Raw genomic sequence first — 12,839 nt, 5'->3', positions numbered from 1 at the left:
CTCACTGTTTTTGCGGTGTTGGACACAAGGCATTTCTGCACGGACACGGTGTGCGTGTGCTTTCCCCGGTGTCTTGGGCAGGAGCTTGGGCTTATGTGGAGTGGAGAAGCATATCTGTTCTTGAGGAAGGCGTGCAGCATAATTTCTGTGATTGGGTTTGCTCATCCTTTTCTACTAAATTGTTAAAACTTACTAACTGGTTTATGACTTGTGATGAAAAAGTCATAAACCTTAGGACTGACTTGTGATGAAAAATAACCTGACTTTCTTTATGAAGTGGTAATATTTTGTCTAAATCTATCACTTTATAAAAGAAAGGATCATTCATGTATCCTGTGATGGGCACACAGGGATTCCTGCTGTATGCATTCACAGCCATGTGGTGCAAATAAACAGAACTGCCCGGGCAATCATGTGCAGAAGCCACCGTGTGCCTGTGGCGGGGCAGTGGGAAGGCTCCATGTCATGTGCATGCCTTTCTTCAAGTCAGATGTATCTGTGGATGCCATAAGGCAAGGCAGGGAGCTGCCAACATGCCGGGCTACACGCCACATGGAATGCATTCTGTTTTCTGTAGTGTGCAACACTAGCGGCCCTCCTGAGGCAGGGCTGACAGCAAGCCCAGTTTGAAGACAAGGAATTTAAAGAAATGAAACCACTGAGTAACTTGCTCAAAGTCACGTAGCCTCTCACAAGGCAAAACCCAGCCCCGGCAGCCAGATGACCCCAGTGCCGGGCTGCTAATGGGCAGTGCTGCCTCTGACCCAGGTAGGACTTTTCACCTTTTCTGTGTCTGTTGATGCACCCCTTGAGACTTTCATGAGCTAGGATTTAAGAGAAGATCCAAAGCAATCCAGGAATCACATTTCACAGACTCATGGCCTTGCCCCACATGGATCAGTGTTACACCACTGCAGGAAATGGAAAGCGGAAGTGAGCTGGAGAGATGGGCACCTACAATAATTCCCTGACCTGGGTGACAGACAGTCAGGGCTGGCCCCCAGGTCTGTGCAGGACATAATCTATGCACATGGCTGGCATGGCAGGGCAGGCACGGCACAGAGCACAGGCAAAGCAACTTCAACGGCTCGACTGGTGTGAGAATGCCAAGATGCCAAAGTATTCAGAGTCATGGAAAGTCCTTGGAAGGAGATACAGGGTAAAAGCAGGAGTAGAAATTGAGCCTGCAGCACAGAGAGGAGCCAGGTCTCTCTGGCATGCTTTCCACAGAAGCACACGGGGAAAGAGGTTAGGCTGAGTGAGGCAGGGTCCCCTGACAGTGGCTCCGCCCATTTGCAAGGCCAAGAAGAGACAATGCAATGACCATTCTGGCTCAGATCCTTCAGGGGGGCTTCCTACTCACCAGGCTGCCCACAGTGGCCTCTGGGTGCCCAGGACCTGTCTCTTTCCTATCAGATGAGCAGGGGTTGAGCCGGTGGCTCTGCACGGCCTTCCCTGGCCTGGCATCCTAGGACTAAGGAAACACTCCAGATCCAATTGCTTGTTGTATCCAACACAGCAGGAGTGTGCCTGAAGCTCAAGAGAGGCAGGTCCAAGGACATGCGGTGGTCAGCGCCCTCCCATGTCCCCTGATGATGACTCCACTCTTAGCTTCCTGAGATAAAATGCAGTAGTAAGTGTTGAGTGAAACTGCCACCTCCAGCTGGGAGAGTGTGCACGAAATAACATGGTGGAGAGGAGGAAGCCAGAGGGCTTGGCAGCTTGCTCTGGGTCTGCCTGTGAGAAGGTGCAGATTGCTACCGCTACGGCGGGCTGCAACAGGGGCCTCATCACACTGCAGGGCAAACCAGAGCCAGTGAACTCTGTTTTCACCTCTGCCCACCCATGCGCTGCTAGATGGGGACTTCAGGAAGGCTGCTCCACAGCACCCTGCTGGTGTCCCTAAGACAGCCCTGCCTATGTCAACTGGAGTCTAGTTCAGACCTTGCTTATGAGGTGTCTGCAGGGTCTGATTCTATGTCTAGCACAAGCACACACATCAACTTACTTTAAACCAAGTTAGTGACCCTCAGCATGAATCAAAAAATACGTTCTATTTCTACATCAGCGAGCCTGGAGGTGCTTCCTCACAGGAGGTAAGGTATACAGCTTGGGCCGCTCGGACAGGGTCCTCCCAGGCACAAACTCCCCACAGCGGAGCTGGAGTGCTGCAGAAACAGGAGCTGTATGAAGCAGGCACGAGACTGGAGTCACCCTGAGAACAGAAGATCTAGGCATGGACTCAAGAGGAGCCCAGGCAGGTTGGCAAGAACGGGCACTTCGACTCTGAGTGGCAATCAAGCAGAGGGACAAAGCAGAGAAGGCTGCCAGCAGCTTTTGTTCTCAGTTATGTTCTTTGCAACATATGTTCTTTATGTTCCTAGGCTTAAGGAAACCATTTCTCTTATTTGGGTTCAGAGCCTTCTCTGTAATTCCGTTATGCACAGGCTGCGCTGTACCGTGTGTGGGCAATCCTCAGTACGCACAGGGGCCCATCCTCAGGCCCCCAGGATCCCCAAATTCTCAATGCCCAAATCACCCATAGACTGGTACAATATTTGTGTAGAATCTATGCACATATTCCTGAACACTTCCAAACTTGTCTAGATTGCGTATAACCCAATATAGTGCAAATGCTAGGTAAATAGGTGCTAGACAGAATTACTTAGGGGATAACGACCAAAAACGCCTGAACACATTCAGTGCCAATGCAAATGTTTAAAGAGGTTTTATTTTGGTGTTTGTTTTGTTTTTTTATCATGGATGGATGGATGTGGAACCCATGGACACAGAGACAACTGTGTTTCCTTATCTGTCTCCACCACCTGGCTGTTAACTCTGTAGGTACAGTCGAATCACTTTTGCCTTCCAGCACTTGGAATGTAGGAGCTGCTCCACACACCACTGCTTCTCTAATGGACCAACTATACCCAGGGGAATCACTGGTCCTCTCAAGTACTTGAGGAGAAACCTAGAGACCTTCACTCCCAGGGCAGTGGGGCAGGTCCCATCACCATGGCAGCAGCCCAAGTCAAGTTCAGGACCTTGCCTTTAGCCTTGTTGCTGTGCACCCTGAAACAACAGGGGACAGCTGCATCATGCTTCTGACAGCAACTTGTCAGAGGAAAAGGGCGTGTGCAGAAATGACACAGAGCCCCGTTGCCACTGCACCAGGAGCCAGGGCTGGGAGAGGGCAGGGTTGGCCTGGGGGCTGGTGCAGGGGTATGGAGTAGGGCCACCCTGGAGAAGCCAGGCCGCCTGCCCTTTGTCTTGGGGCCTCTGTAGCGCAGGCTGGGCCATCTTCTAACAAACATGAAATGTAGTGCCTGAGCTTGGGCACAAAAAAGCAACAGCCTGAAATGCCTCCGCAATAAACCACACTCTGTGGTGAACACGCACCACACAGCTCCGAGAGTGGCTGGCTGCTGACCCCCCATCCATATGCCATGCACATCTGAGCCTGCTCATCCAAAGCAGACTCCTCCACATGCGTGTACAGTCTCATCCAGCCTGGCGGTGACAGCCTCCTGTGTGGTGGCGCCCTGGGCACACATCTGAGGGCGGTAGGGTGCTGTTCCCCGTCACATCATCTCTTCTCCAGTCTTCCTGCTCAAGTAGAAACTTCCTCAGTGCCTGCCCAGAACAAAACCCTAGTCCAGCCCCTGATCACAGGCCTTCATCACCAGGAGTTCTGCAGCCAACCACACGCAAAACAAGTGAGAAAAAGTCTGTGTCCATACCAACTCTCCGTCTGTCATTATTCCCTACACAATACAGTCTAGCAACCACCTCCACAGCACTTGGACTGCACAGGTACTATAAATAATCCAGAGATGATTAAAGCATGCAGGAGGGTGTGTGTGGGCTCCAGGCACACACCATGTCCTCTAACACAAGGAACCTGGGCAGCTGTTGATTCTGGTATTGGAGGTGGTCCTGGAGCCTACTCCCCAGGAACGTGGAACAAAGACGGAAGTATGTAGTGTTTTAATTTATTTTTTAAATTTTACTTTTGTGAGATCAAAACCGGGATGCTACATCTCTGAGTCCTACCCCCACCCCTTCAAATATGTCTTTTTCTTTTGTTATACAGCCTAAGTTGCCCCAGCTGGCGTATGACTTGCTGTGCTCCTACTCAGCCTCCCTGTGGCTGGCCAGAACACTGGCCCATGAGGTTCTGAGTGCTGGGTTATCCTTTCCTTACTAAGATGCCAGTTCTGTGAGGGCAGACAGTCATAGGTCTAAAGTCTCCAGTCCCAGGGCCCACCACGGTGCCCAGCTCTTAGCAACCTGGGTAACTACAGACTCCGGCTATGTCAGGGCACAGTAGGATAAGTTGGTAGAGTCATAGGAACGGATACATGAGGCACCCTATTTAGGGGAGTCTGAATGAGGGTGTGAACACAGCAGGGAAGAAACTAACAGCAGTCTGAGCCTCAGCTTCATGGGGTGAATGGCCCTTGGTGATGCCCCTCTTTCATAAGTGAAGATATCCAGCAGCCACAGGAACTGGTGTTGAAGTCAGTTCTGACTTTAAAATGACCCATGGTGTGGTATTCCCTGGGAGTTAGGATCATCTTACAAAATGACCTGGAAGCAGGCCAAACCGAGATTATTCAGAACCAGCCTCAGGGTCTCCTACCACCTTGGCTCATCCCCACCACAGATGAGGGACAGACTCATCCTCTCCAGATGCACAGCCACCAGACCCTTCCAGTTTGGTGCCCTGTGCAGGAAGTGCTTGTGAACACTAAGAACTATGCAAACTTCTGGTGATAAGATTTTGCTGGTGGTGACACCTGAGAAGGACAAAATAGCAGAAAGAAGAAAACTCAGGCCCAGCCCTGAAGTGCACAGGTGTGCTGTGAACCCGGTGAGCATTTCTACCCAGTCCTCAAGAGTAATAGGAGGGATTGTCACTCATTCCAGGCCAGAGGACCGAATCTCAGGAAGGTTGTTTCTTAGCCAAAGTCATATGGAGTGTGTGTGTGTGTGTGTGTGTGTGTGTGTGTGTGTGTGGTACGGGGGGCTGAGCCCAGGCCCTTTGCACTGAGCTACATCCCCAACCCTTTTTCACTTTGAGACAGGCTGAGTCACCAAATTGCCCAAGCTAGATCTGAACTTGTGATCCTTTTGCCTTGGCCTCCCAGAATACTCGGATAACAGGTATGTGTCTCCACACCAAGCTGGAACATGGATTGCGAGGTGAAGTCTCCCCAGTTCCACATTGGGCACCTGCCTCTCGCTACACCCCAGGTGAGGCACCATCCATAAAGCCACCCCTGAGCAAGCCATACAGCTGTGGCAGAAGCTGGGAAGGAGATGGGCTAAGGTGTGGGTGACCCCAGGAGAAAGCCACGCACATGAGTATGCGAGAGGCTAGTGCCCAAGTGGCCTTCCTAGGCAGTTGCAATGTATAAGGTGGGCCAAGAACCCAGTCAGCGGACACTGACTTAGGAGACTTGGAGAAAAGGCACAAGCCCCAGCCCATGGGTATGCTGTACCTCTGAGCTCTGATGCAGTTCATGGGACCCTCAGCAGTTCTGAGAATTGCCTGCAGGCTCCATGAGCCCCAGGTTGGGGCTGCATGTGCCCTGTGCCCTGAGGGTTCCTGAGATAACACACAGGATGGCATGCAGAGTCTCTGGTCCTCTCGAAGGGTTACACATGTCCCCAGGAAAGGACAGAGCATGTAACTGCTCTTTTCAGATGCAGCAACTAAGAAAAGAATCTACTTCCCACTCCCAGCTGCTCTCCAGGCACCTGAGAGGGGCTGGTTGCATGGAGGAGTCAGCAGGCTGCTCCCCAAATTAGGTCACTCACTTCTGACAGGTGGAGACTCTGCATCTGCAGTCCCATGACACTTGTGCTGGAAATTATTGCTGAGAAGATGGAAAAGGCCAAGCCTCAGGGGAAATGAGAATATGCACTCTGAGCAATGGCATCCTTATGCCCAGCTTTGCTCCAGAGATGGCGGAAGCCAACTGGGGCCTCATCTTTGGTTTTTCTTTTAGGATCATGTTTAAGAGATTTTAAAATCAGAAGGATGAGGAAAATCATTCAGTACATGGCTACACAGAACAAACACTTGCTAGGAAAATCCACTGGAGTCAGCTGGACACTTAACCCATGTGCCTGAGAACAGGCTGCACCACTGTTTCCAGTGAAGTTCCCAGGCAGGGATGGGTCCATGGGCCTTGGTGCCCCAGGAAACCTCTCTGTGGGGGACACCACGAGGAGACAAAGGTGGGCAGGTGTCTGCCCTCCTGGCAGCTGCCCACTGAGTCGTCTTCGCCTTGCCCCTGCGCGGGGAGCTCCACCCACAGCAGGCAGCTCCTGCGTCTCTGCCTTGAGTCCGGCAGAGCTGGCCCACACCCACAGGACCTGCTGCAACTTAGGCTCACAGCAGCTTCCCACGAGGGACAGAACCCAGAAGTCATCCTAACTCCCGAGTTCAAAGGCTGAAAACCACAGCTTGCTTCTGATCAAACAGCATCACTGCCATTTCTGTGAGCTATGCTTAGAACTTTTTTTTCCTTTCAACTATCTGCCTAAGAAAAATCAGAAATCACATCTGAGGCTGGAGGACTTTGAGGTGAGCAAGGTGTTGTGTTTACATTTATGTTAGGGCACCCGCATGTTGGTATCCATACTGTATTTGCGCTGAAAAGCAGGATTGGGGTTGAGCATCCCTAATCTGAACTCCGAAATGCTCTAAAGCAGGAACCTGGTACATCAATACTGCTATCACAAGTGGAAAGTTCCTCACTTGATTTATATGATGGACAAAACATAGGTGGACTAAAATCACTGCATGAAACTACCTTGAGGCTGCGCGTCTAAGGTGCACATGTAAATGAACTGAGTCTCCACTTGGGTCCTATCCCCAAGACATCTCGTTAACTATATGCAAGTATTTTAAAATTGAAAAAACATCCCAAATACAAAGCACTGTGGACAGGGAATACTCATCAGAGCTAAATACCATTTTCTTTAAACACGATTCAATTCCCACACTATCCAACAAGAGTATTCACGTCAGGGGCAAACTGGGCCAAATAGACTGGGTCACACGTGCCCTCTGCATTTCTTTTTTTTTTTCCCCCATAATTTTATTGAGAAATGAACAGCAGAGACAGTTTCAAATCAAATTAGTAAGTTTCAATAATTAACATATTGCATACTGTCTTCCTAGTGGTTATTTGTTGTACAAGATGCAGACATGATATCCTATTTACAAGCCCTCTGCATTTCAAAGCATCCCAGGACAGGCCAGCATGTGTGTGCCACAGAGGATGTGTGACCCTGCATGGGGGCAGATGGCATCTCCTCACAAGGAAGCCACGTTATCCTGAGTTGTCCCAGCCGCCTGGCCCAGGAGACAAGAAGAAGAGACAGGACAGTACTCACAAGAACTTGCCATCTGTCTTTGATCCTATGAGGACGATCTGCTCAGACTCGCCCCGAGAGATATTTCCATGGAACCAAGGCATTTTCTCATGGGCTGTGGTGGCGATCAGCTTCTCCAGCTGGGGCTTCTGACTGATGATGGCCTGCTCCAAGGCCTGGCCCTGCCATGAGCAGGAAAGACGGCTGGTTAGGCAAGGAAGAGAGAGGAAGCTGGAGAAACAAGTCCTGTCTGCTGGTGGTGGAAGCAGGGGGTGGCCTCACTTGCACACTCATTCAGAGCTCATTACTCGCCATTTATTCAGCACGGAGAGACTTGCATACTACAGATGTGCTTCCAGATGCAAACATGAAAACACATTCTCGAATACAGATTCTCCTTTCCCAGGCCAGATAAAACTTTGAATAACATCTGGCCTAATTTCTGCAGTTGAGATGAGGCCTTCTGCCCCAGGTGCCCCAGGATGCTAGGCTGACCATTCAGTGTCAAAACCTGGCCATTTCCTGGCCGGCAAAAAGCTTGTGAGGTGTGGGGGAAGGAACATCCTGTCTGCCTGTGTAGGTGACAGCGTGTGAGTGACCACACGGGCACAGCAGCACAGAAGCCAAGCCTGGGAAACACAGCTGAGCTAAGCAAACCTATTTATTTCCTCACTTTCTTTGTGGGAGAGAAATAGATCTTTCCAACAGTGGTTATCGAAGTGCCACAGTTCAATGATTTGCATTTATAAAGAAATCCCAAAGCAGTAACAGTAGAACTATAATTACCCCAGACACCTGGAAGGCAGAGGGCATACAGCTGTGAATGAAAGTGTGGCACACATTTCCCAGATGAGGGGCTGGGGAGATGGCTCAGTAAAATAAGTGCTTGCCTGACAAGTGCAAGGGCTTGAGTTCAATCCCTGGTTCTGCCAATAAATAAATAAATAAATAAATAAATAAATAAAAACATTTCCCAGATGAGGTGAACACTGCAGATAGCACGGGCCACAGACACAGAAGCATCCCGGGCGAGGTGAGCACAGAGCCAAGGCTGTAGGAGTCCTCTCAGAGTTGGCAGGGACCACCACGGACATGGGCGGCAATGCAGACAAAGCGTAGGTAGGGAGGCCACATGGGGGAAGCTGGTCTGGAAAGCACCATGTTGCCCACTGATGCGGCACTCTGGAGAAAGCAGAAAGCAGAGACAGAATGTGGCTGTGCGGCTGGGGTGGGCAGGGGGTGGGCAGAGGCACGCAGTGCCTACCTATCTGGACCAAGGTGGGAGTCACACTCATCACACATCCCAGAGCTGCACACCCAGATGGGTTGAAGCTACAGGGCGTAAATTATACTCAATGAGTCTGACGTTTCTAACTTGAAGAACAAAAGGATAGTCTAAGATTTACCCAATAAATACAAGTTAAAAGCACCAGTTCATCACGTCATAGTATCTGACTTAAGATGGAACTTAACACAAAGCATGTTAAAAGTATAGGAAACAGTCACGGTGTAACAGGTAAGGTTGATACTGTCTAAGTCAGTATGGGTCAAGCAGTGCAGAGGAGGGACATGTCAGCACACAACCAGAAAATGAGAAGAGATCTGGGTATCACCTCAGCCTAGGCAGGAGACTGTCACTAGACCTGTTGGCTCCTGACACCACGTGCTCTGAAGACTGGTGAGTCAAGGTGTAGCTCAGGGGCACAGTGAGCACTCGGCATGTATGAGTGCCAGCACCAGGTTAAGAGCAGGTGGCAAGAACGCAAGCTGCTGTGACCAGTGCCGACCTTCTGGACAACACTGTCCTGTGCCCAAATAAAACATGTGTCCTCTACTGAGGCACAGGTCCTCCAGAATTTGTCCTGCAGATATGGCCCACAAGCTTAGTGTAAAGGAGCACAGTGGGTGCTACTGGCAGGAAGATGTTAGAACAAGAAAAGTGGCCATGAGTGATGCTAGTCAAATAAATAATGATACACAGCAGGCAACACCAGGCCACAAAGAATGGGTGCCAAGCGAGGGGAGGAAGGTCAGCATGGCACTGTTCAAGGTAAATAAAAGCCAGAAGACACCCATTGGCGATTTGGTGAAGTGGGTGGCAGGTTTTCCTGTGATGCATAAACCCATATTGCGCCCACTCTGAGGTGGCCGTGAGAAACAAAAAGCTATTGAGCATGGCGGTGCTACCTATGACAGCACTCTAGGATGCTGAAAGAGGGTGGCTGCAAGTGTGAGTCTCACTGACAATTTTGCAAGCCCCTATATCAAAATAAAAAATAAAAAAGGACTAGGGGTATAGCTCAGTGCAAAGCACCAGTGCTGAGGAAGGAAGGGAGGGAGGGAAGGAGGGAGGGATAAGGGAGGGAGGAAGGCAGGCAGGCAGGCAGGCCTCTGTTCTCTGGAGGCATTGTTCTGTGGTCTGATAGTGCCTCCCACGGTGGGTGCTCATTTGGGCCCCAGGGTGGACATCCAGGGAACTGTAGACCGAGCTGCATGGCAGATGAGCCCACCTGCAAGTTCCATGTTTGCTTCACATACTCCCTGATGAGGTTTTCCTTCAGGTCCTCAAAGGGCCCAGTCTTGGGCTGCACGCCGGGAGGCCGGTTGCAGGGCTTGGTGAGCAGACAGATCAGGCCATCAGGCTCCAGCGAGTGGTAGTGACAGAGGTCGGCGGGGCTGCTGTGGGTACGGCCACCTGAGATGGCGTAGGTGCCATTCAGCTCGCGCTCAATGGTGTAGTGGTGTGCCTTGCGCCCGTGCGCCACCGACAGTGCAAATCCACCCAGGTAATTGCGGCTCTGGCGCAGCAGGTAGAGCCCATCAGTCATGCCCCCTTGCACTAGGTAATCCTCTGCCTCCTCACGTGTGATGTTGCCGTAAAAGAAGGGCAGATGGTTGGCACTGTCTGCTGCACTGCTAGCCATCCCTGCACTGGGCCGCCTTCAGGGTGCACCTAGGGGCAGAGAAGAGAGAAAGCATTGGGGACTAGGAAACAAGGCCACCAGATGTCTCTCCTGCTGGGGACTAGTCCTTCTGGCTCAGGAAGGAAGCACTTCCCTGACTTTCTGATTTTTGCTTGTATCATTTTTTCCCAGTAGACCAGATCTTGAGTGGGTGTGAGCAGAGGCATGTCCTGGAGTCCCTAGTGGCACACTCAGGAGCCTGTAGAGCCCACACCTGCATGTCTCTGACCTGCCCTCCACTGAGAACCCGAGGTGCAGCTGCGTAGGTCTCACCATGTAGCCCAGGCTGGTCTTGAGCTCTCTGTGTAGCCCATGCAGGCCTTGGACTCCTCTTGCCTCACCTCCTAAGTGTTGAGATTTTAGAGGATCAGGAACCTGATCATCCCCAGATAACTGGCAACCTGAACTGCAACATCTATGAAAACATGGACAAGTAAGGACCACCTAGCATGAAAAATTAAGTATGAGGCTGAGAAGGACTTGGAGGTGTGAGTGACTTTGGAGGCATCCAACAAAACAGAGAGTAAGAATCAAGAAACCATGGTGGGTCACAAGAGCCACAGAGAGCCTTGGGAGTGCAGGAGCTTCAGTAAGCTGCTCAGGAGGGGAGAACCTATGCCCCACCACCTCCACCATCATGGCAGCCATGCTGAACCTTGGAAGCTTTGGTGGGAAACTCCACCCACCATCCCTCTGCCATCCAGGGAACCACGACCTGGAAGAACCCTGGGGTCTGGCCCATACTCCTACGCTGCGGGTTGGGCGGCTGCACAAGAAATGCTCAGGCCACTGCAACTGTCTTTTCCAAAGGAATCCAGGGTAGATTTACCCTAACAAGAGGAAATACTTCATGTACAAACTCCTAATTTATGATTGGTTCTATTATATAACTACAGACTTTCTATAGTTATATAATATAGTTTCAAAGTATAAAATCAATAGTTATCACAGTAGTCCTAGCCCTGGCCCGGTGAGTGTATGGGAGAGCTTCCGGCTACCCTGTGCCAGCGGGACCTGCTGGTCTGAGCCCAGGTGCAGCATGGGTGAAAACCTCCTCCACCCCACTGGGAGACCCCCACCACTCCACAGCACCCACCCCCCACCCCACCTGCGCAGTGAGAATTTCTGCCATGTTCTAAGGAACCCCCAGATCCAGTCTTAGCCCAGGCCCGGTGAGTGTGTGGGAGAGCTTCCAGCTACCTGGCACTCGCCACCCTGAGTGGCGGGACCTGCCAGTCCAAGTCCAGGTGCAGCATGGGTGAGACCCTCTACCACCACCTTGGGACTCACCCCCACGATTGCACAGCAGCCCCCCCCCCACGCCCACCCAGTGAGAATTTCTGCTGAGTACTGGGGACCCCCAATTCAGTCCTACCCAGGCCTGGCGAGTGTGTGGGAGAGCTGCCTCTCCCCCCTACTCCACCTTGTCACCTCCAGACTCAGCACAGGCCTGGCATACAGACCTGGAGTGAAATCCTGCAGCTGCAATCCCTGCAGAGAGAGTAGGTGACAAAACCACCCAGCTAGAACAGGAACAGAACATCTTGATAGAGGGGCACATCAGGTTCACCCCCAAGGGCAACAACATTAAGGAGCTGAGCATAGCAGCCAGACCCAAGCCAGGCACAGCCGGATAAAGCTAAACTTTGTAGATCTGCACCTGAATTTCAGTAGGTGCTAAGCTCATAACTGCAACAAAGATCTACAATGAAGGTCAGAAGATAGTGTCACACAAAATGACAACGAGAAGGAGCAAAATGCAATTGAAGCCCTCAAGCCCACCCATAACAAGTACAAAGGACACTAACAGAGAACAAATTGGGAAGCACACAGCTGAAATCAATGAATCAATGGCTTCTGAAATAAAGAAACAACTGCAGATAGGTATAGAGGAACTCAGACTGGGAATGAAAAAAAAATCCCTAAATTAATAGCACCTGCAATAAAGAATCAAATGCAGAAACATATGGAGGAAACCCAATGCCCACACAGAACAAGTGCAGAGGACACTACCTGAGCTCAAATCTTTGAATTAATAACGTTGATAGTAAATAAGCAACAGCAGAAAGTTATAGAGGAACTTAGAGCTGAATTCTTTTCTACTAGCTCAGCTCAGATGTATGAATTAATAGGGTCGATAGTAAATAAGCAACATCAAAAAGTTATAGAGGAACTCAGAGTGGAATTATTTTCTGAAATAAAAAAAGAATTTTCAGAACTCATAGCATCTGAAATAAAGAATCAACTACAGAAACATAGTGAGGAAACCCAATCTGAACAAAACTATGCAGTAAAAGAATTAATAACTGCTTCTAAAGAACACATTGATAAAAAAAATAGAGGAGATTAGAAAAATGACTGATTCCTTGAATGAGTAATACAGGAAAGAAATAGATTGCATGAAGCAGAGTCAAAGAGATAAAGAAGAAATTAAAATCTCAATCACAAGCTTGCAAAACCATTTGAGTGAAAGTGAAGACAGTTTCA

General features: G+C 50.2%; 1 protein-coding gene across 1 annotated transcript in view; it reads right to left on the bottom strand.

The window, feature by feature from the left end:
- Nucleotides 1–12,839, bottom strand: part of Syk (spleen associated tyrosine kinase) — an 83,191-nt gene that overhangs the window by 35,386 nt on the left and 34,966 nt on the right. Inside the window, exons 2-3 of the mRNA XM_023704218.1 lie at nt 9,900–10,342; nt 7,411–7,571 (exon numbers count right to left, since the gene is read on the bottom strand). Coding sequence (XP_023559986.1) covers nt 7,411–7,571; nt 9,900–10,313 — 575 coding nt within the window. The 5' untranslated portion in view covers nt 10,314–10,342. The remainder of the gene's footprint in view (nt 1–7,410; nt 7,572–9,899; nt 10,343–12,839) is intronic.

Source organism: Octodon degus, unplaced genomic scaffold (assembly GCF_000260255.1).
Source record: "Octodon degus isolate 3935 unplaced genomic scaffold, OctDeg1.0 scaffold00192, whole genome shotgun sequence".
Taxonomy (NCBI): domain Eukaryota; kingdom Metazoa; phylum Chordata; class Mammalia; order Rodentia; family Octodontidae; genus Octodon; species Octodon degus.
The sequence above is the reverse complement of the archived record's forward strand: the minus strand, read 5'-3'. Positions and strand labels throughout refer to the sequence as shown.